We start from the raw sequence: 22788 nt of genomic DNA, 5'->3' as shown, positions 1-22788 counted from the left end.
ACCCACACCCCCTGCACTGGAAGGCGAAGGCTTAACCACTGGACTGCCAGGGTTCCTACACGAGTTATTTTTGATAGTGAATCTTTCCAATTAAAAAATGGAAGAACAAAATAATGGGAGAATTATTTAATCATGCAACTGCAGTGATTCCCATGATTAACAAGTCATGTGATCAAGAACTGTTTTATCTAATTTCACTTTTAAAGAGTACAGCATGAATCTCTTTCTTCTAGTTTTCCCTTTATTGGAGAGAGGAAACAGCTGGGCATGGAATTTATCCCCGGCATCTTTTAGCATTTCTCTTAACAACTTAAAATTTTCCTTGCAATGTGGAACCCAGAATTAAATGCCCTGTTCTTAATAAGACTGCAAACATATGATCTCTGCTGAATTATCACTTTCCTTTGCTTGCCTGTTGTACTTACTCTTGTTTTTCTTTCTGCTTTGTTGATGACACTCTATAGGTTGTTTTCATTGGTGTTGCTTTTTTCCTTCTACTTAAATGTTAGTCTCAAGGCTCAACTTAGCCATGATACTTAAGTCACCCAGATTGCTCCTTGACCTTAAACCCCTCTTTCCTATTAGTGTATACTTTGCCACCCCTTTGTTTAATGGTTTTCCTTTTGCTTGGAGTGTCCATTTCTTTTTCTTTGCCTTTTTCCCTAGCAAATTCCTACTTTAGAGTTCAAATCATTTATCATTTTCCCTGAAGCCTTTCACTAGTCTTTCTCTTCAGGCAAAATTTTGTTGTTCTCCTGTAATATTTTGTTTATTCTCTACTGTCTCTCCTGTCACATTGTCTTATAGTTAATTTTATTTGCTTGTCAGTTCCTTATGGGCAGGACTAAAAAAGGAGGTGGTTCTAAGTAAAACTTGGATTGGACAGTACTGGTGCATCTGGTGTTCTTAGTTTTTACAAACTAGAGATATAAAATTTTATTTCACAACTTTGATTTCTATGAAATTGACCTTACCTTGAGTGATACATTCTTCCTAATAAGGAATAGTAATTTGCTCAATGGTAATACAGTCGTCCCTTATTATCTGCAGGAGATTGGTTCCAGGACCCTCATGGATACCAAAGTCTGTAGATGCTCAAGTCCCTTTTATAAAATGGCACAATATTGCATATAACCTATTCACATGCTCCCAAATCATCTCTAGATTACTTACAATACCTAATACAAGGTAAAAGCTATGTAAATAGTTGTAAATACAGTGTAAATGCTATGTAAATAGTTGCCAGAGCATGGCAAATTCACGTTTTGCTTTTTGGAACTTTCTGGAATTTATTTTCCCAACTATTTTTGATCCACAGTTGGTTGAATACACGCCTGCAGAACCCAAGGATAGGGCGGGCTGACTGTATGTTTCTTTTAATCTTTGCAGAATTACAACATAAGCTTTTTTTCTTATTACTTTTATGATCTGTTGCATTATAGAGAAGAAACATAATTCAACGTTTAAACCCTAAAGTTACCAAGGTAGAATGTCATGTAATATTCCACATTTGTCATAGGTTTTCTTATATTTTAGATTTAATTCCATCAAAAGAGTATTTGATATTGAATATTTTCCCATTTTATGTAAGATCATATAACCGATTAGATTATTAAATTTGATAATCTACTGTGTTGATGATCTACCTTGTAAATGTAGTTAATTTGATTTTTATGTTTGTGTGCATGTGAGTGAAAGTAGCTTTGAAAATGTGATACATGTTTTTTTATTCATTAGTATAATTAAATTTTAATTAATTTTTAATGCTTCACATGTTTTGTGTTTTTCCTTTGGAGGATTGGATAGCTTTAGTCAAAGCAGCTGCTGCAGCTGCAGCCAAGAATAAAACAGGGAACAAACCTCGGACTAGCGCTAACAGCAATAAAGATAAAGAGAAAGATGAGAGAAAATGGTTTAAAGTACCTTCAAAAAAGGAAGAAACTTCAGCTTCTATAGCCACACCAGAAGTTGAGAAGAAGGAAGATCTGCCCACATCTAGTGAAACATTTGGTACAAAATATGTTCTTACATTCATTCCCTATGGCAGTGGTAAACTCACATAGTGAATAAGTCAAATCCTTTGGCTGCCTGTAATTTGAACATGTAGTGAAATTATTAGGATTTTTTTCCTAGCATAATATGATGGTTAAGTTTTTTAGCATCTTACAGATCTGAAGATTAATGGCCTAATATGGGTGCTTGATAATGGTTACCCTCAGTATTCTTGAATAGAAATGCATTGAGAATTTGATTTGTAACTTCTACCAAGTAGGTTTTGGGATTTCTTTTGTGTGGGTTTTTTTGTTTGTTTGTTTTCTTTTCTTTAGCCTTTAAAATGCTTCTGCATGCATTTCAATATATAATACAGTAAAAGCAGTAAGTCATTCCTTTCCTAAAGCATAACTGCTTAGTAGTTTTTTTATTTCTAATATATTGGTCTAGAGAGATTTGTGTTTTTTAAAGTTCTTTGTCAAGCACTAGATTAAAAAAATTAGGTGGAAAGCTTTTGTATTATTTTGCTATTTAAAAAATATTCATGTGTTTTAACTTTGGATTCTAGATAAACTCTCATATATATATTCTATTAAAAGTAGGACTTCATGTAGAGAACGTTCCAAAGATGGTCTTTCCACAGCCAGAGAGCACATTATCAAACAAGAGGAAAAATAATCAAGGCAACTCATTTCAGGCAAAGAGAGCTCGACTTAACAAGATTACTGGTAAACTACAATGATTCTTTTTGGGGGGGAATGGAGGGTTTGATTTTATAGTAGTTTGTTTTAAATAAAGGAAAATGTATCTATTGGTTTAGTGTAGCTAACTGGTTAATAAGAAAGACAGTTGCTTTGTTTCTTCAAGGTCATCCCTTTCAACACCACGGGCTTTTTCTGTTGGAAATGTGAAAAGTATCACATATTTTCTACCTACCTCACAGGGATGTTGTGAGGATCCATAGGATCAAATGTTACAAAATTCCATAGTTTTAAAATCACCTGGGTGGCAGGAGTAGTTTCTCTAAGAATTGAATTATACGCTTTTGTCAACTTGTGGTGACATAATGTCTGAGGTTCTAAATATTACACATTCTTACTCTTGACTGGTCTCATTAAGGATGGTACCATATATGGTTGGAAAGATGAATACTGAATTAAATTCAGCTCCCAAATTTGTTATGCCCAATGTAAAAGTACTTCTATACGTTTTTAAAATTTCTGTTCTTACCTTCAGGTTGGTCTCTAGAATTTGGGCTTATTTCTCTATGCCTTGTTGTAATTAGGAAGTAGAATACTAGAATGATGAAAAGCACTGGAAATTCTAGCCTGGTTAGTGTTTACAGAAGAAGGGGCCAGTCATACTAAGACCCACAGTTCCATTCAGCCTAATGATTCTAATCTTTAAAAGAAATTGTGAATATATTTAATTTTTCTGAGTATATGTTATAAAAGGGGAGGTAAAATATTTTCATTAATATTCAGTCATATGCTCTTATTTTAAGGACAAATGATTTTTTGTGCCTTTGGCCTAATAAAGCTATGTAAATCTTTGTTGACATTCTTCTAAATAACTTGAAAAAGCTTGGTTTCATTGTCAGACCCAAGAATAAATATAAATTAAACATTTTGACCATTTTCTAAAGAGTGTAAACCCACTGAAAGATGACTTTGCAGCTGAGGGTTCTTTAGAGCCACTGTTTTATTACACTATTCATCTAAGTAATTATAATTGGTTTCAACAAGTGAGAATATTTAGTCTTTCCATTGTTAATATTATTTTTGTGCCTTTCTCTGATAAAGGATATATTTGGCCCCAGGACAGGAAATATTTCAGATCAATTTACCCATTCCCATTCCACCTTTTCCTTAGAAACTATTAGCTTTTGAGAAAGCCAAAATGTTATCCTAGTGATTATTATGATGGCAACTTGAGACTTCCGTTTTGACTTAGAATAATGGAACTCCGAGCTCTGTACTGTGGAATAGTACTTCTAACTGCCGTGATACCAAGATTGAAACAGCCTTATTGGGGGAGCCAAGATCAAGGAAGATGGAAGTGACACTGACGCTACAACTGCCAGTTTCCCAGCATCATGGTTTTTCCTACAATCTGGATAATCTGATTTTAGTTTCAGTCAGTATACTCTTACATGTGTCTTACTGAGAAGTTCAAGCTCACCATTTAAAGAAGTAAGAAAACAGCTCAGTCCACAATGATGCAGTATTTCCGCTTGGCCTTGAAAAGACAGTAGTGGGGGGAAAACCATTTTACCATGTACCTCAAGGAAGTTCTAACACTGGTTGCTTTAGTAACACCCTGTGCCTTCTGTGGAGGGACTTTGTCTTCACTTTCTCTTGGGAATCTCAAATCAACAAGTAATAGTTTGGGCAACAGTGGAAAGGCATAAGATTTTACGAATGTGAAACTGTTATGATCTTTTCCCTTTATTTACTCAGAAGATGTATGTTAGTTTTTTTAATAGTTCATCTCTGCATCTATTTCTGATTTCATGTTACAACTACATCATGCAAAAAGATACCAGATATTTTAAGATTGTCTTTTATGATTGAAACTCAGGCTTGCCTCTGTACAGTAAATTTCATCTGTGGACCATAAAAAGAGATGAGAACTAATATGAAATAGCAATTTTGTTATGGAATTATGGTATATTTTAAATTTCTCAAGCTCACTTATATCTGTCTTTTTGTCCCTTTACTACTGAGAGGAATAGGCTGGCAACGTGGCAGCATCTCAGCCTGCTCTGATGTATTACCCCCCCACGCACACCATTTTATTTATTTTTTAAATAGTTCTAACAGGAAATAAGTGGACCAGCCGCTGGATAAACTTAATTCATGTATTTATTCACTCTCTTTCTGTTTCTTCCTCATATATACACCCTACAGAGATTCCAAACATGATTTCTCTACAGAGAATGGAATAGGTTGGCTTTCTTCAAAATTTTCTAATAAGTAGACACTGAAATTATTGTTGCATAGTATATATATGTTCTTCCAGAATCTTATTTTTCATTGTCATGTACCTTATTGATAATTATATACTTTATGCATACTGATTTAGAACAAACAATTTTACAAAGATAATAAAGTTTATACTTTGGGACAAAGTTGCAAGCAAACTGAAAGCAAATTTGAGTAGATTTTAAAGTACGGGTTGTCAGAGAGTAAAAGAAGAAACAGCAGTTGGTGCATGGTCTGTTTGTAATAGTTCTAGGAGTTCCTAGACGTTCAGCCAGTTTAGATATGTTTGTACAGCTTAAGGAATTTAAAAAACAATTAAAAAACCCCAGAGATTTGAATTGGCCAGTAATAAGTTATTGATTATAATATCCAGGATATTTGGTTCTTAATCTAAGCAAGAATATTGTGTTTTGGAATCGCTGGATGAAAAGTAGACCATGAATTTAACCACTTTGCTCTTTCTATCTTCCCCATTACCGGATGCTCTGGCCTCTGTTCTGTTTATTCCTATCGGCAGTGAGAGACTAACTCTATTTTATAACTGAAGTAGAGTATTGAGAAATTATCACTTTGTGGGTGGGACTTACAAAAATTTATATTCTACTTCTACCTGGTATTTAAATAATTTCTTGAAACTGCATAACACATTCTGTTAAAATGTTTATAGATATCTTATTTGGATGAGAACTTGTTAGTAATATATTGGTAAGTAATATATTGATAATACATATTTGCAAATAACAAATTAATTTCATTTGCATTTATTTCCCTCCAATTAATTCTTGAAGGTTGTGATCTATTTCATCTATTGATGTGATTTAAAAGTATTTCCACCACCTATATGAAAGGAAACGAAAAACGTAAAGTGTATTTAGTAGATAGAATAGCAAATATTTGTCCTCTTTGAGTACCCCTTCGAAGTAGGGCCTCTACTCAGTTCCCTGCAAAGGAAGAACCTAATTTCCTAATTATTTTTCTTTTTATTTTTAGTAGTATTTAACCTCAAAAATATTAGCTAGAGAAGAAGAACCTAGTGAATGCAGCTTTAAATGTTAAAGAAATATTCTGTGCTACATCTTGTTTAGTCATCTAAAAATGTGTTCAAAAGTTATATAGTTAGGATTGCATTTATGATTTATAAACTATTTTTGTAAAATTACTTATACATTGGGTCTTTTTTCCTCCATTTAAACCTACACTTAATACTGTGTGGGACTTGAGCAGTATGGATTATCTCAAACTGCACCAAATAGCAGTTTTAATACCAATCATTGCTGTATCAAAATCATTGTTTTATTCTCAGCCTTTGCTGTTTTGAATTACAATTCTGAGTGATAGATATTCAACTTTATTGTCTAATAATGGAAAGGTGCCTTTTGCCTGATTTAACACTTGGCTCTAGTACTACTTTTTTTGAGAATACAATTTTAATATTTGAATTTCCACTTAGATTACTTAACATCTTTGAGATTGTTACCTGAAAAAGTCAAGCGATGTTGCCACAGGGTAGCTCGAAGTTAGGTGGCATTTTGGGGCACCTTTTTTCTCCTATTAAATATGCTGAAGACAGCTTTAATAATATAGTGGTATAATTGCTGAAGTAAGTTGACTATTACTTTGTCGATTATTAAACATGCTTCCTTTGAGGCCACAGTTTTGTGTGCCTGACTTTGAAATGACACAAAAATGATTTTTGGTGACTTTTTATGTGCTTGGTGGCCATAAGAAGCAGCAAATAAATTTGATTCCATTGAGGGTACCTATCTGGTGCTTAGCAAAGAATCTTGACTAAGTAAATGCCTGTAATTTCTAAATTAAAGCAGAGTTTTAATGTCTTGTAAAGTTAATTATATATACTCCAGATAAAATATTCTGTCTTCTAAAATTCAGAATTAATGGTATATATATTGGAGAAAACTGGAACTCCCAGTTTATTTCATTAATTGTAGAATGAGGCTATAATATTAAGTAAGTTCAAATGTTGTAGGAAGGATCTGTACTCTTTTCCATTAACATAAAATGGATGTATCCATGTTTTTACCACTTTTGTAAGAAGGTAAGCTACAACTGGGTATAGAAACAAACCTGTCAAGCTTAGGTTAAAGGATCCAGGTGAAATAAAAAATTGGGAGTATTTTTTAAACTAATAATCCAACAACAACAACAATCTTATTTTATATTCTGGATGTTTGGAAGGATTCCTTATATCTTAATATTAATTCCATATTTTATTTCAGTTGTGTAGACAAAGCCTAAGTATTAACAATCTAAGCCATCTTAGGTTTTGGGACATTAAACCATAGAAATTTAAATTTGTACAGAATAAATGTGTATATGTGTGATTTTTTTTAAAAGGGTATTTTTAGTTAATTTTTTTATTTTAAAAACTAATTGTGTAAGCAACTCTCAAGTTCTAACTCAGCCCCTTGAGCCATTATTAAGGGTGTTTGTATTTTTGACAAGTAAACTTCTGAGAGTGTTGTATTTACTTTCTATAAAAAAGTATAGGGGATTTCAACTGCTAAAATTTTTGAGAAGTTTTAGTGTGAAAGTCAATATTTTTTCTAATAAGCAATTTCTGTACAATTTTTCTCAAGGTTTGTTGGCATCCAAAGCTGTTGGGGTGGATGGTGCTGAAAAAAAGGAAGACTACAGTGAAACGGCTCCAATGCTGGAGCAGGTATGAAATGGTAGCATTTGATTTTTTTCAAGGTTCCCAACTGGAATGATCACGGAGCTATAGTATCCACATAATTGAAATTGCCCTTTTGATCAGATATGGGAATAGGAAGGTAATTAATTGATGCTATATTTTTAATTCTGCCTTCTCCAAGGTATACAGATAAACTACAGACTTCATTAGTGTTTATTTTCAGTAGGCTGGCATTAAAGCCTTTGTCCCCCAACAGTTGAAGGCCTGGAGACAGGCATCCCAGGGTATAGGCTTCCAGCTGGATCACATTTAACTAGCTTACAAAAAGACCCTTACACAAATACCTTTCATTTGTGAGTTAAAACAGGGTTTTTTGACATCTAATAAAGCTTCTTTTGTAAGAAGTTTCTTTTATATTGTAACAATTGGTGTTGTTAGACTGACTATGTGTTTTATGAATTGATCAATGAGCCATACATTTTTGCTAGGATGTATATTTTAATAACTACAAAAAAAAATTTTTAAAAACTATTAAGGGTCTGTCTTTAAACCACCTAATAGAGGAATTTAAAAGTGAAGGTTGCAGTTGCTAGATTTTGCCTTGGCTACCTTCAGATTCCCACAATACCTGTATATAGTGGACTGTGCATGCTTTTCCATTTCCTAAGGGCTTACCTTCTTGGGCACTGTAAGACTATAAGAACACAGTAATAGCCATAACTGGATTTCCTTGGTTCTCCTGTTTTAAAATCTGAGCCTTAATGTAGGTTTAATATACCCTTTTTGTATTATTTCAATTTTCTTTATTAGTAGCCTAATAAAGAAGACTTTACAATGAGTACCTGTTGCTCTTCTCTATATGCGTTTTAAAAACCAGTCCAAATTTAATTGATATTGTATTGAGTTTTTCAGGGTTATTTTAGGCCTGATTTGATAACAGTGCATTGTTTTGGTGCCTCCATTAATGTTGTATTGAATCAATGATCTTTTAAATTGATTAATATGTCAGCGAATCATACCTTCTGATTTTCTGTGGTCATCAAACGGTTAAGTCTTTGCCGTTATTGTCAGTATATCAACCAAATTTTAAGTGACTTTTTTACTGTGTATTACTATATTCAACGTCCCAGATATAACAGTATTTTGTATCTTCACCACTGTTTATGGTATTCTCAGAATGCAATAAATCAGGGACTTGGGTAATAAAATGTTTCTGGAAAATTCATTACAATGTCAATCTTTCATTATGCACAATCCTGCTGAGATGAATGTGATTGTGAAAATTACTTATTATATGTGAAAGTTAGTGTAGAGGGCAGTGCCCATTTCAGAGAGAAGTACAACATTTTGAAACTGAGCTTAAAAAAAAAGAAAAAAAATTGAGTAACTCGGCTGTTTTTATTTACATAATCAAAAAAATTTTGAGAGTCCTTCCCAGTTTTTTGTAACGAAGAGACCAATGATCATTAATGAAAACTTTGTAAATTATTTTATATTTTTAAGGAACAGAATGCTGTTCCCCCCCTTTTTTGTCATTCAGGTTGATTTCAGTGTGAAATGTTTTGTAACCATACTCTTAATTTTTGTGCTAAGTGTTTGCCCTTCTTCAAAGTTAAAAAGCCGAGTTATAAAATTCTTAATTACATCTCGGTATCAACAATAGACTTGAAGGAGAGAGATTGTCACTAACCTCTGTTTGCCCTAATGAGTAAAATAATGCCACTCATGACGTAGATTTATAACAGGCCTAAGGCCAAAACTTACTGTCCTAAGGGATTTATTTATTTACATTTAAAAAAAACTCAAACTCTGTGGTCTTGAGCCCCAGTTCTCAGATTATTAATTATAGATTATTTAATTGTATTAGGGAATTGTCATGTTATATTTACTTTTGGATAAAACCTGCATTAGATGCATAATTCAGTAAGTTTTTAAAAATGTTAATTTGTCCTTGTTTAGAGGTTAAGCACCTTATCAAGATATTAATTTAAGTATTAAAATCTTGTTTTATAACTTTGTAACTTGAGAGTAATGGATGCTGTAGTGATGTCTCTCACATATGTGAAGATGAACAATAAAATTGTTTATTTACAAGTAATGGCTCTAATTACTTTTCTGGCAACACCTTTTATGATAAGCTTAGGAATCCTTTCTGTATATGGAGGGTTTTTTTCAAATGATTAGTCTGCACTTATACACGTGTGTAATGAGTAAATTCAAGAATAGAAATGAGGACAACGCAATGAATGAGACACTTGACGCCAGCCCTTCCGTGTGGCGTGCCCAGCGTGCCACCTGTAGCACAGAGGTGCCTTACTTAATACCACATATTCACTTTTTCCCACCAAAATTTGAGCGCTTTATAAATATTTTTAGTGGGAACAGAAAGCTGTTTGGTCCCCAGACAATGATCTTCCATATTCCAGAGAACTGCAGACTGCAGACCTGATGGTCATCCCTCACAAAAGATATGGAAGTAAAAAGGTATCTTGGGGACAAGCATGTTGTTCATAGAGCTAGTAGTTTGGTTCTTTATAAAAGCCTATTTTAGCATAGGTTTTTTTTTAAAAAAAGTGTATCTCATACTTTGCTCTCAGATACATATATCAAAAAGAGATACAGGGTAGGCATTCCAACACCATAGATTGCAAATCCATCGAATGTGGCTGTTCTCTGTTGTCTTAGGACACATTCACATATAGTTTTACATATGTAGGACATTTTACTGCCAAATGAATGAAGATATTCTTTATGAAAGAACTGACAAAGTTCTAATTTTTTTTTAAAAGTATCAGTTGGCAGGAAGAAGGTAAAAACTCTCATCTAAGAATGCGACGTATTTTGTTTTTAAATCCAATGTTTTTAACTTACACTTGGTTTTACTCCTTGTTTTTTTTTTGTTGTTGTTGTTGTTGCTTGTTTTGTATTGTTTTTTAGTCTTTTAACTCTGTATTGCTGGTGGCTTTGATTTCATGATGCATTATGCTTATGAAACTCTAGCTTTCAGCACTAAAATGAGTTAAAGATAATGTTTCGTTAATTTGATCATTGTTTTCCTGTTGAGATCTTTCTTTAAAGGGAAATTGTCTACTTAAACCTCTGCATTGAACTTGATAAAGGAAATTATTTTATAAAAAAAATCTGAAAGGCAGAAGCTTAAATGTATTCCTCTAATGCTCTAAAACTTGAAAATGCTGTTTATTTACCTAATTATTGTCAATGTCATTGGTAATTATGGTGTCAAAAGAGGTATATTTTAACTCAATACAGAACATATTTGTCCAGTAAGATAACATTTTATTTTCTGAGAATATTATAAATAATACATTTAAAAAAACCGAAATTTAGACTACAAGTTGACAGCATCCCTTTAAAGACAGCCTATTCAACTTTTAGTTAATAATTTGTGGGGTTCTTTTTGGTTTTTCATTTGTAATAGAAATGTTATATGTTGCTTAACAATGTTTTTGGATACTAAAGTTGCTTAACAATCAAAATAGAAAACAAGAACAAAAATGAAGAAACCAAAATAAAAATATCAATTTTTTATTATTTATTCAGGCGATTTCACCTAAACCTCAAAGTCAGAAAAAAAATGAAGCTGACATTAGCAGTTCTGCCAACACTCAGAAACCTGCACTGTTATCCTCAACTTTGTCTTCAGGGAAGGCTCGCAGCAAGAAATGCAAACATGAATCTGGAGATTCTTCTGGGTGTATAAAACCCCCTAAATCACCACTTTCCCCAGAATTAATACAAGTCGAGGATTTGACGCTTGTATCTCAGCTTTCTTCTTCAATGATAAATAAAACTAGTGAGCACAGATTTTTAAAAAATAGTTACTTATCCTATAAGATACATTAAAAACAGTTTGGTTGTAGTTATATTGTATTTTTATGAAGTTGCATTTTAAAAATTCAAACTTAAGTGGATATGATAGGGAAGACTTGAAACTATTTTAGGGGCAAAAACCATTTACATTTCTGACTGATGTATTGTACAGAGGTACAGTGACTGTACTGCTGGTTAAGAAACCTTAGCATTTAATAACCAAAATTCCACTGTAGTTTGACTCTCCTCAACTAATAATCCAAGCACAATGAGAGGCCTGATTCATTACAAAAAAACAGAACAAAACCATTATGAGATACAAAAAGACCCATGGTGGATGTTTTCCTGAACTCCTAAGACTGTTCTTATGGATAGATTTAGTTATTGTCTCCAGTTGTCTGTACCCCCTTCGGCAATACATTTTATTCAGTTCTTACTGTAGGATTTAGAGTGCAAACTTCAGTTTAATCTTACTAATGAAAGAAGAAGATTGCTTCCTTGGTCTTATTTTTAAAGATTTTACTGTTTCAATACCACTAATCTTTCAAGAGTTAACTTGGTCTTTTTTAAATAGCCTTTTGACATGGGTTTGGATATATATAAGACAAGATTTGTGTTGACTGTGTGTTTCTCATGTTTTAGTATTCTAAGTTAGAGACATATGAAAAATAATTACCTGAAAAGTCACTGGGTAAAAGATAATTTTGCTGTTTATACAGTGAATGAATTAGTAACCTGATTATTAAACGAATATGACACATTTCCTTATGAACTTCTCCATAGCATATCTTCCACAACAATTAAAAATGGTGACATTGAGAAGACTTCTATCAGTCAAATATATTAACTTTCTCTTGCATTCCATTGCTGTATTTTTTTTGCCAAACCGTGTTTTTCAATTTTTGATCAGGTTTTGGTACTTCTTTGTTTTGTTTTGGTTCTTTTTAATAAATGATTAGAAAGGATGGAAACAGAAAAACTCAATTGTTTCTTCATAAGCTTCATTTCGTTATGGCATTTATCATGAAATAATATCATTAGTAGTCACTACAATGTCACATGACATTGATACGTATTTTATTTTGCAATTGTTTTGTATTTTGGTATTATGGCCAGTGTTACAGCAACTGAATTTTATTCTTTTGTTTTTCCATTATCACCATGTCTCTTGCATTTTGACTTTTGTAAAATTATTTTTAAATACCCAAAGCATCAACCTTTTTAAACCACTCTTATTTCCTCCTTCTAAATTAACATGCGTATATTGGCTTATGTAGTCCTGCCTGTTCTAAATCATCAAACATGTTTACATGCCATGTAGAAAGTAGAAAATGAAAGGTTAAAAAAAAAAATTTCCAAACTTCTGTTAATACATAGCTAGAAGATGCTTAAATGGCTCACCAAGTTAGTTTTTTAAAACAAAACAAAAAACACGTGAGTACAAGAAGTGTCATATTCTTTAAAAATCCTCGGTTTTTGCCCATAATGAGTACTTAAAGTTGTTTGTGTTCAATTTTTTTTAATGAATCAGGCCCAAATATATGTTTATAAAAATCCATTTGCGGGAACGAGGGTGGGATAAAATTACTTACATTAGTTTTACTTTGGCAAGTAAAGCACTAACTCTACAATGCATGTCAGATTTTTGTCACCTATGCCCCTGCCTTTTTTTTTCCTTAGAGTTTCTAGATTTGTAATGTAGCAAAAGGGATATATATATATATATATATATATATATATATATATATATATATATATAATTTTTTTTTTTAATCTTTGGCTATACAGAGATTATTTTCCCAAAGGAAAAATGGCAACTAACAACGATCTGCAATTAGAGAATTAACTGTAGTCTGTTACTTGGGAAACTACCTGAAATTAATGTTCCATGTTATTTTCTTTTGGTTCTAGTAGGCTTTAGATTTTAGAAGTTTTGATTAACCCTTGTGAATGAGGGCAGTTTTTGCCTTTGATTACTTTTGGAACATACCATTCCTTGTGGATACCTTACAACATCAGAGGGCAGAATTTGAATCATTTTTCCCATTTTTCTCCTTAAGTATTATAAGATGATCCTGGCATGTATCTGCTTCGTGAACATTGAAGATCTTTTTCTAGGTCCTCCACAGCCTGTGAACCCCCCTAGACCTTTCAAGCATAGTGAGCGGAGAAGAAGATCTCAGCGTTTAGCCACCTTGCCCATGCCTGATGATTCTGTAGAAAAGGTTTCTCCTCCCTCTCCAGCCACTGATGGGAAAGTATTCTCCATCAGTTCTCAAAATCAGCAAGAGTCTTCAGTACCAGAGGGTAATGTATATTGATTTTCTATAGAACCAAACATAAAAGAAGACAAAACACTGAGATAAAGCTTATTAAAATATTAAGAAATTTCTGCTTTTTCCTTAACATCTTTTGGACTTATAAGCACTTCATTTAATTCTACAAGTATTTATTTAGTGCTGTCTTTATTTCCAGGCACTGTTTAATTTATATAACATTTTAATCCACATGGATATTAACTGAGGCAGTGTATTTATATTAACATATTACATTCTTTATTTTGTGTAGTGCCTGATGTTGCACATTTGTCACTTGAGAAACTGGGACCCTGTCTCCCTCTTGACTTAAGTCGTGGTTCGGAAGTTACAGCACCTCTAGCCCCAGATCCCTCTTACCATAATGAATGCCCCAGGGCAGAAAAGGAAGATACACAGATGCTTACAAATCTTTCTTCCAAAGCAGTAACTGATGGAAGAGGAGCTCCAACAGCATCAGGTAAAAAAGATTCATTTTACAAGTTAGCTAGGCTTGCATTTATACAGTAAAAACAGTTTGATGTATAATTACATTATTTTAATATGTAGTTCCTCTTTATAAATACTTCTCCATAACATCTGTGGAAGATAAGGTTTCTCAGTCTGTTTAAAGTCCTTTTGTGTGACCGTTTACTATCATATTCTCTGGATATACTTCTGATTTTGTCACTTTAATCTACTTCCTTCTCCCTACTTCTTTCTTATAGCCTGTTTCTACTAAATAGGAATTATTAGAGCTAAATATAATTACAGAAGTTTCTTGGTTTTGAAGCCAGAAAATAACTTAATGGGCTCAATACTTAGGTTTAAGGATTTAATAGAATTTAATATTTAAGAAACACTTAGCTTAAATTAATTTATATACCTGTATCTTACATATAATCCCATATTTTGGAGCAGAATCTCCAAAATTTAAATGTAATTTGTTGTAATGTTATTTTGGGAGTCTAATGTGTAAAATCAGCCATACTCAATAAGACATTTTTTTTTTTTTTAAATTTTATTTATTTATTTATTTATTTTATTTATGGCTGTGTTTGGTCTTCATTTCTGTGTGAGGGCTTTCTCTAGTTGTGGCAAGTGGGGGCCACTCCTCATTGCGGTGCGCAGGCCTCTCACTGTCGCGGCCTCTCTAGTTGTGGAGCACAGGCTCCAAACGCGCAGGCTCAGTAATTGTGGCTCACGGGCCTAGCTGCTCTGCGTGTGGCATGTGGGATCTTCCCAGACCAGGGCTCGAACCCGTGTCCCCTGCATTGGCAGGCAGACTCTCAACCACTGCGCCACCAGGGAAGCCCCTCAATAAGACATTTTTTGATGATTTTATGACACTTACTGTAATCTGAAATCTTTCGGAGGTATTTTATCAAGTTGATATTTTAATCTAACAGAATATTAGATTTATATTTATTTATATTTCCCTTATATGGTTACATTGCTTTACTTGGAAGTTTTATAGAATTTTAACCTCAACCAAAGAGTCCCTACAGTAAAAGAAAAAAAAAGGCAAATACTAATTTCAAATGCTTTTCCGGTAAATTACTAATTTGGAATTATCAGTAGATGGATGAATGAGATGAATTGAGTCAGTTCAGAAGTAGGGAAAAACATAAAACTGTTTTTTGATTAGCAGCCAGAGAGCATTGGGGATAATCGATTTTAGTAGCATCTTCTCTGAAACCACTTTATCAAATCCTTGGGTGAAGTATAAAATAGAGCTTGCTCTTTTCTGGTGGTGGTGTATATTAAAATAAAATGATTGAAGTAACTTAAGAAGCATACTTTTTATATTACTGCTGTTACCTTCTTGTTCCTTCTTTCAAAGTGAAAGTGTAACTAATATTAAACATACAGTGTTCTACAATTCCATTAATCAATAAAAGATTGAAGTTATTTTGTATGTGATAGTGTTTCCATATCTTGTTTTAAAAAAATCAGTGCCCAAATTTGAAGATTTGTAGGCTTTGAAACATTTCTTGTCATTTCCCAAAACTGATGCATTGTCTTTGGACAATTTCTAAGCCCCTTCTATCTGTAGGGTAATTAATTTTTCTTTTCCCTGTTTTCACAAGATTTCTGAATCACCTTTAACCCTTTGAGATACTTTTCCTGGTGAAGTTCTTATGAGTCCTTTAGCAATCTGGAATTTGTTGCTGTACCGAATATATGAAAAATATGTTCAAGTTAAAATGATATATATTCGGGCTTCCCTGGTGGCGCAGTGGTTGAGAATCTGCCTGCTAATGCAGGGGACATGGGTTCGAGCCCTGGTCTGGGAAGATCCCACATGCCACGGAGCAGCTGGGCCCGTGAGCCACAATTGCTGAGCCTGCGCGTCTGGAGCCTGTGCCCCGCGACGGGAGGGGCCGCGATAGAGAAAGGCCCGCGCACCGCGATGAAGGGCGGTCCCCGCACCGCGATGAAGAGTGGCCCCCGCTTGCCGCAACTGGAGAAAGCCCTCGCACGAACCGAAGACCCAACACAGCCAAAAATAAATAAATAAATAAATAAATAAGAAAATCCTTAAAAAAAAAAAAAAATGATATATATTCATTGGGGAATTTATTTTTATTTATTTATTTTTTAAATGATAAAGTCATTAGTTTTTAAAATGTGTATATTTTTACTTTATGTATTTAATTTATTTATTTTTGGCTGCTTCGGGTTTTCATTGCTGTGCGCGGGCTTCTCATCGCGGTGGCTTCTTTTGTTGCGGAGCACGGACACTAGGTGCGTGGGCTCAGTAGTTGTGGCTCATGGGCTCTAGAGTGCAGGCTCAGTAGTTGTGGCACACGGGCTTAGTTGCTCTGCAGCATGTGGGATCTTCCCAGACCAGGGCTCGAACCTGTGTACCCTGCATTGGCAGGTGGATACTTAACCACTGCACCACCAGGGAAGCCCCGGGAATTTATTTTTAGATGTGCATTTGAAAACGTTTGTATTTTCTTTTACATAGCAATAGTAACAAGACTGAAAGATAGACGAATGTAAATAGCTATATAATAACTAAGTTATGTTAGTTGAATGATGTATCCTAAAATGTCAAAGTAGTGATTGTACATGGAAATCTTTAATTCCAGTGACTTTGTATCTAATCAGAGTACTAGCCTAGTGGTTTGATTTTTTTCCCCCAGAATTTCTGGTATATTTGTGGAGATGTAGCTAATTATCATTGGGGTGTGGTTTTTGTTTCTCATAATGGTTAAAAAATGTACTGAGGTAGAGGGAAGGCACAATATTTTTTTCCTTTTTAAGTATTCGAAAAACTGAGAAAGTCAAAGGTGTAAGATAGTTTTCTGGAAAAGTGAAAGGTAGAGAGGAGTTTGGATTTGTAATGTGATGTATTTGTAAGTTTGTTGAAGAGTGAGGATCATCTTAAGTATGGTGATGACCGGCAGCTTTAATTGCTTAAATCAAGGTAATGCATGGATTTAAATGTTAATTACTGGAAGTCCATTTGTTAGAGGGTTGAACACAGGCATAGCATTTGAATGCGGGGTTTGGGGGGATTCTGATTTATTTCTATTACCCCTTTTAATTTTTTATTTTTTGAGGGAAGTAATGGAATTCAGGTCATGTTCTAATTGGACATCTTTTTATTAAAACCTTGTGAACCTGTCTGACTTGCACTGAAATTCTCAGTAGTCTGCGTGCTTTTTTCTGTCAACATTTTTGTTAGCTACCCTCTCGAAACTGTTTCGTAGTATTTGTTGGCCTTCTGTCTGCTTCCCAAGTTGTCTTCTATCTGCAGTCAAAGTACCAGGTGTTTTGTTTTTGTTTCTTCTTTCTTTTTAATTTTTTAATTTGTTTGCTTGGTTTGTTTCATGTTAATTATAAAAGTAAATTTTGTTACTGTTGAATTTTAAAACTTCTGCAGAAAGCATTATTTACCAGAACTTGTATCAAAGACATTTTCTGGGGTGTTTTTTTTCAAATTGGAATTTTTGGGGTATTAAGAATGATGAGGATGTTAGTCATTAACTGAAATAGTTTAACAGACTTCGAGTTTTACTTTTTCGTGTGAGTGATATGTGCATGCTCATATCACAGTCATGGTAAAGCATTAATGAGATTATGCGAATTATCCAATTATTATATACATGTGTTCTTAATAGGTTAACAGTTGTTTTTCCAGTATAGATAATGAACTTGCCCTAATCCTCTGCATTCTTCCACTGGGAAGCATGCATACAATATGACTAACCAAGGTTAAGAATACTATTGCTGCCCCCATTACCAAAAACAGTCATTGGTGCCCTTGTAAAAATCGATGCCTTTGTTTTTATTTTATTATCAGAATGCTTTCTCTAACAGAGCCAACCAGTTTTAGGTAAGGATAGAGTGTTCTGTTACTCTTAGTTCTGTCGCTAACTGGGATGTTAACTAGTTTTCTTATTTATCTACTGGATATATGTACTGATATAACAAATACTGAGTTACTCTGTCCCCTTCAAGGAGTTAAAATATGGAAGCTCAGTGTATGGATGGGTGAGACAATAACAGTCACATTCTGACTTGTGGGAACACCAATTTCACATTTACTTTCTAAAAAGCCTTTTTGTTTTAAAGTGTTTTTCAGTTTTTTTCCAGAATTGTACAAAACAAAACTACAACCAGAGACTCCGTAATCTCCCTCCACCCCACAGCAGATGTTCATGGCTTGTACAGAGCCTGGGGTTTCCACGGAGAGTCTCAGGCATAGCCTGCTTTTTTGCCAGGAGAATCAGATATTTAGCACACTGCCGAAACCTCTCCACATTACTGCGCCTGGCAGGATGTGAAAGCAGGCATGGCTCAGAGATCTGTCGCTCTTGCTTTAATCTAAACAGCTCCATTCGTTTTTTTATTGTGTTTTTCATTTGACGGGGGGGTTTGTATTATGTATTGGAATATTATGTAATATTTTGTTTGACGAAAATGTTCTGTTGATAAAATTTAGTGTAAAAATCACTATTCTGTAAACTAATATCCACGTACTTTGGTTCCCAAATTCTAGTGCATGGTGAAATAAGGACAAGGTAGAGAACTTCTCATAAAATGAAATTGATTCTTTTGTAGAATTCTTGAATAGATCTATTTTTTTTTTCTATTTGGGCATGGGTGTTTTGCCATTATTGCATATAGAAATATTTATTTTAATATCCTTAGTTGTGTAAAATGTTGACCAGCCTTTCTCAGTTCCCCAATTTTACTTTCAAAATTTTATCAGTTAAGAAATATAAAGGTTTGGGACCCACCAGAACATGTGAAAACAATCTAGAACTGGTCCTCCTGAAAGCACTCTGTTAGTTACTGAATCTGTTCTGCTGTGCTGACCTGTGTTCTGGAGCTGAGGTTCAGGACCATTTTATTTGTCTTCCAAGTACCTGAGGGATCCCACACATTCCAGTCAGGAAAGGCAGCCCTGTAAGGCAGTTCCTTCCATTTGAATCGCCCCAGGGGATTCTGGCCTTGCTCCACCTTTCACTCTGGAGATTCAGTGCCCCTGGGGATTAGGGAGGGACCTACAAGGCAATAATCATGATCAAGGGCTGCTTCTGGTATAGCTCTACTGTCACAGAGGATTTAGAAAGCAAATCTCTTACTGTTTCTGTTGTGAATGCCTTGTCATTTTCAAGAAAATTGCATCAAATTTGTGGAATTTTCATGGCATTAATTGTTAGTAAACAGTGATTAGTAAAAGGAAGTGAGGCATTTGTTCAACAGTTTTGATAATAAGGCAGTTTAATTGTATTTCTCTTTGCTCTGATGTCCTTTTCATTTTGTCATAAGAAATCTTTTTGTCATGGAGATTATCAATATTTTTACTTAATTTGAAACTTAATTATTATTAGAGCCTTATTAGCATTTAATTCAAGTTGAGTGGTATTTTTACATTTTTATTGTGTTTTATTTAAATTATGTAAATTATTTGCAGTAAGATGAATAAAGTGCTAGCTTTTTTGATACTGTACTGCAGTGATTTAAAAATCAAAGAACTCATAACTGGTGATATTAGAGCATAATTTAATAGATTGAAATTGTATTTTAAATGCACTAGAGTGTTTTTCTTAGATTAACCCTAGACACACATAAGATATTAGCATTGGCAGTGGTTGAATATGAGTTGAGAAGCTTGGTTAAGTGTGTCTGTGTCAGCAGCACAGTTCATGAGGTGCACTATTGGTTTTAAAATGTATTTTGGACTATTAGATAATAAGACCTAAGTGCCACTAAGGTTGAATATTTTGTATGTGATGATAAGCCTTTATATCTTACATTTGGATAAAGACTAAAATGATTTATAGAATAATTCTGTTTTGGCTTTTATCATAACCTAATAACACATTCATGATGGAGTTCAAAGGTACAAGTTTGTTCTAGGCAACAGAGGTTAAATATTAGTTTAAAAATTTTATGCAGATTGTTGAAAACCAGTATAATTTAATGTGAAATTTAGTATTTCATTTGGATGACTGGAATAGCATTTTGTCATAATTGTCACAGGAGCAGAAATGTTACGTGGACCTACCACTGGAGTGCATTTCAACATGGATTGCCAAAGGCTGTGATGCCAGAGTTGATCTTAACTGATTGCCTAGTGCATTTATCCTAACATTTTTTATGTTCAGACCCATATTTATGCTATTTCCAGAACTGATGTAGTCTCAAATTATTACCCCACCATAAAGGAGAAAGTGAAAAAAACACTTAGTAGTTATCAGACACTAAGCATTTCATCAATACACATTTTGACTCATCTTATACTGATAACAACAGGAGGTAGATGCTCTTAGTCCTATTTAGCAGATAAGGAAACTGAAGCACTGAGAGTTAAATGATTTACTCGAGGCTGTGAGCTAATAAATGGTGGAACTAGGAATCTAATCTGAGTAGTCTGAGGGAACAAAAATCATTCTTAATTTATTATCCCTTTGAAGTAAGAAATCCCACTTCTTTGTTACTAGTTCAGGCAATAAAATAATGTAGGCCTTTAGGGGAAAAGAGTCTTAGGTAGAGTTTTGTGAGCAATTGTAATTTAAAACATTGTCCCATACTTTTAACCCTTTCTGACTAAACTTACATATTTTTCCCCTAAACCTGCAGGAATATCGAAAACAGAAAAAAAAGTGAAATTGGAAGAAAAAAGCTCAACTACATTTGGTATGAACAGAAAGTAATCTTTAAGCAAAAGGCTATAGATGGCTTGGCAGTGGGAGGACATAGTCTGTCCCTTACTTTTTACCTGTTAGTGCTCCTTTAGGTGTAAGTGATCATCTGTTTTAGTGTTTATTAGTGTTATTCGGCTCCAAATATGTGATTTCTTAAATACATATCTTGCAGTAGTATGTGTATTTTTTGTCAGGGGAGCCTAAGGCTTTCTCTGAGAACTTGATGTTTTTGAACATCTTTAAAACTATGACTGTTTAAAAATAAGCTGCCATTTAATATTGTTGAAACTTAGAGAATGGATGGTAAATTAAAATAGCCTTTTTTTTCAGCCTTTTTTTTTTTTTTTACTTACTTTTTAAAAAGTTACTAAGTTTTCTGCTGTCTTTTCTGTCTTCTGTGCTATAATGACTAAAAGTTTTTCTGCTATCTTTTCTGTCTTCTGTGCTATAATGACTAAAAGTTTTGGAATGATGGATAATAGTCTCAAGTATTCTACAGATTAGCTACCTGGAGCTTGAGTTACTGAAAGTTGGTTTAATATGGTTGATAAGTTATGGGCTAAACCTTTCTGAGTTGGAACAATAGTTGAATATATGTGATGAATTAATTTTAAATCAAATACTCTAGGAAACTGTTTTAACATCTGTTCATTTTCTTTAAAGTGCATATGATTGGGGAAAAGGAATATTTTAAAATTTGGGGACAAAATTTAGTTTAATGAAATAAGTTTTTTTCTTTGTGCTTTTTATTTTCATTCTTGTATACACTGGGAAAGTATTGAAAGACTGAAGGAATTATTTGTGGAAATGATTTAGTTTTTTTGTTTTTCCAAAGAAAAAAAAAGTTCAAGTTTTTTTGTTTTTTATTTTTTAAGCTTCTAGTATATTTTCTCATTAAATTTTGTGTGGAAATGCTGAGTCTCCTCAGTCAGGTCTTTCTTAAGTTATGGAGTTTATTTCTTGCCACATCAGGAAACTGAGTTATATTACTCATTTAAAGATTTTAACTACTGTCTGTGTTAACTTTAAGGTGTCAGGAGTTGGGATTTCTCAACACTGCTAATGAAGATCCCCTCTTATAGCCCAATAAGCTAATCAGGAGTTCCAGACTCATGACAGGAACAGTTTAATTGAATCCATCCACTCTGGGCAGGTGACTGGAATAGCTGATTAAAACATAAATGCTGCTTTTAGGTTAACCACAGAGGAACAACTCAGGATCAGTCATGATTACTAACTTACTCACTTTGGTCATTTAGGTAAGAGAAAAGAAAAGGATAAAGAAAGAAAGGAGAAGAGGGACAAAGATCACTACAAACCAAAGCAGAAGAAGAAGAAGAAAAAGAAAAAGAAATCTAAGCAGCATGGTAAGTACAGTCCTCCCTCAGTATCCGGTTGGTAGGCGGGGGGGATTGGTTCCAGGACCCCCAGCGGATACCAAAATCCACTGATGCCCAAGTTTCTTATATCAAATGGCGTGATATATTCGGCCCTTCATACCTGTGGTTCCATATCCTTGGAAATTGAAAATTGATCTGCAGTTGGTTAAATCCCCAGTTGCAGAACTTGTGGATACAGAGGGCTGAGTGTATGCTGAACTGGTGATACCCATTTTTAAAAATTCTAAGATGCTTTCAACTGTCCTTTTCTACCAAAATGATGGTAGGACAATATTCCCATGTTCTTGACAGCTGAGAAGTTCCTGTAGTAGCTTTCCCTTGTCTTGCTAATTTTGAAAATATGCAGCTCTGTTTTACTACAGTCTGTAAATTAAGTGGTTTGTAAATTAATCACTGCAACTGATAGAGTCTTTCATTGCCAGTGTTGTGGTGGACTGGATACCCTGACCAAGTACCCTTCTGTGT

At 33.9% G+C, this 22788-nt stretch overlaps 1 protein-coding gene across 11 annotated transcripts in view; it reads left to right on the top strand.

Moving 5' to 3' along the window:
• The window catches only part of PHF20L1 (PHD finger protein 20 like 1), an 83275-nt gene that overhangs the window by 23703 nt on the left and 36784 nt on the right, over window positions 1-22788 (top strand). For 7 of the 11 annotated variants that reach the window (XM_057531728.1, XM_057531734.1, XM_057531732.1 and 4 more), the window contains 8 exons: window positions 1797-2010; window positions 2592-2720; window positions 7574-7656; window positions 11191-11443; window positions 13579-13767; window positions 14029-14235; window positions 20859-20915; window positions 22183-22290. In XM_057531728.1, the coding sequence (XP_057387711.1) occupies window positions 1797-2010; window positions 2592-2720; window positions 7574-7656; window positions 11191-11443; window positions 13579-13767; window positions 14029-14235; window positions 20859-20915; window positions 22183-22290 (1240 nt within the window). Of the gene's footprint in view, window positions 1-1796; window positions 2011-2591; window positions 2721-7573; window positions 7663-11190; window positions 11444-13578; window positions 13768-14028; window positions 14236-20858; window positions 20916-22182; window positions 22291-22788 lie in introns of those variants that run through there. The other 4 variants (XM_028168193.2, XM_007188900.3, XM_057531731.1 and 1 more) reach the window with 2 other exon arrangements.

Source organism: Balaenoptera acutorostrata, chromosome 17, assembly GCF_949987535.1.
Source record: "Balaenoptera acutorostrata chromosome 17, mBalAcu1.1, whole genome shotgun sequence".
In the NCBI taxonomy this organism is placed as follows: Eukaryota; Metazoa; Chordata; class Mammalia; order Artiodactyla; family Balaenopteridae; genus Balaenoptera; species Balaenoptera acutorostrata.
Note: the sequence above shows the minus strand (reverse complement) of the source record. Positions and strands in the feature narration are given on the sequence as shown.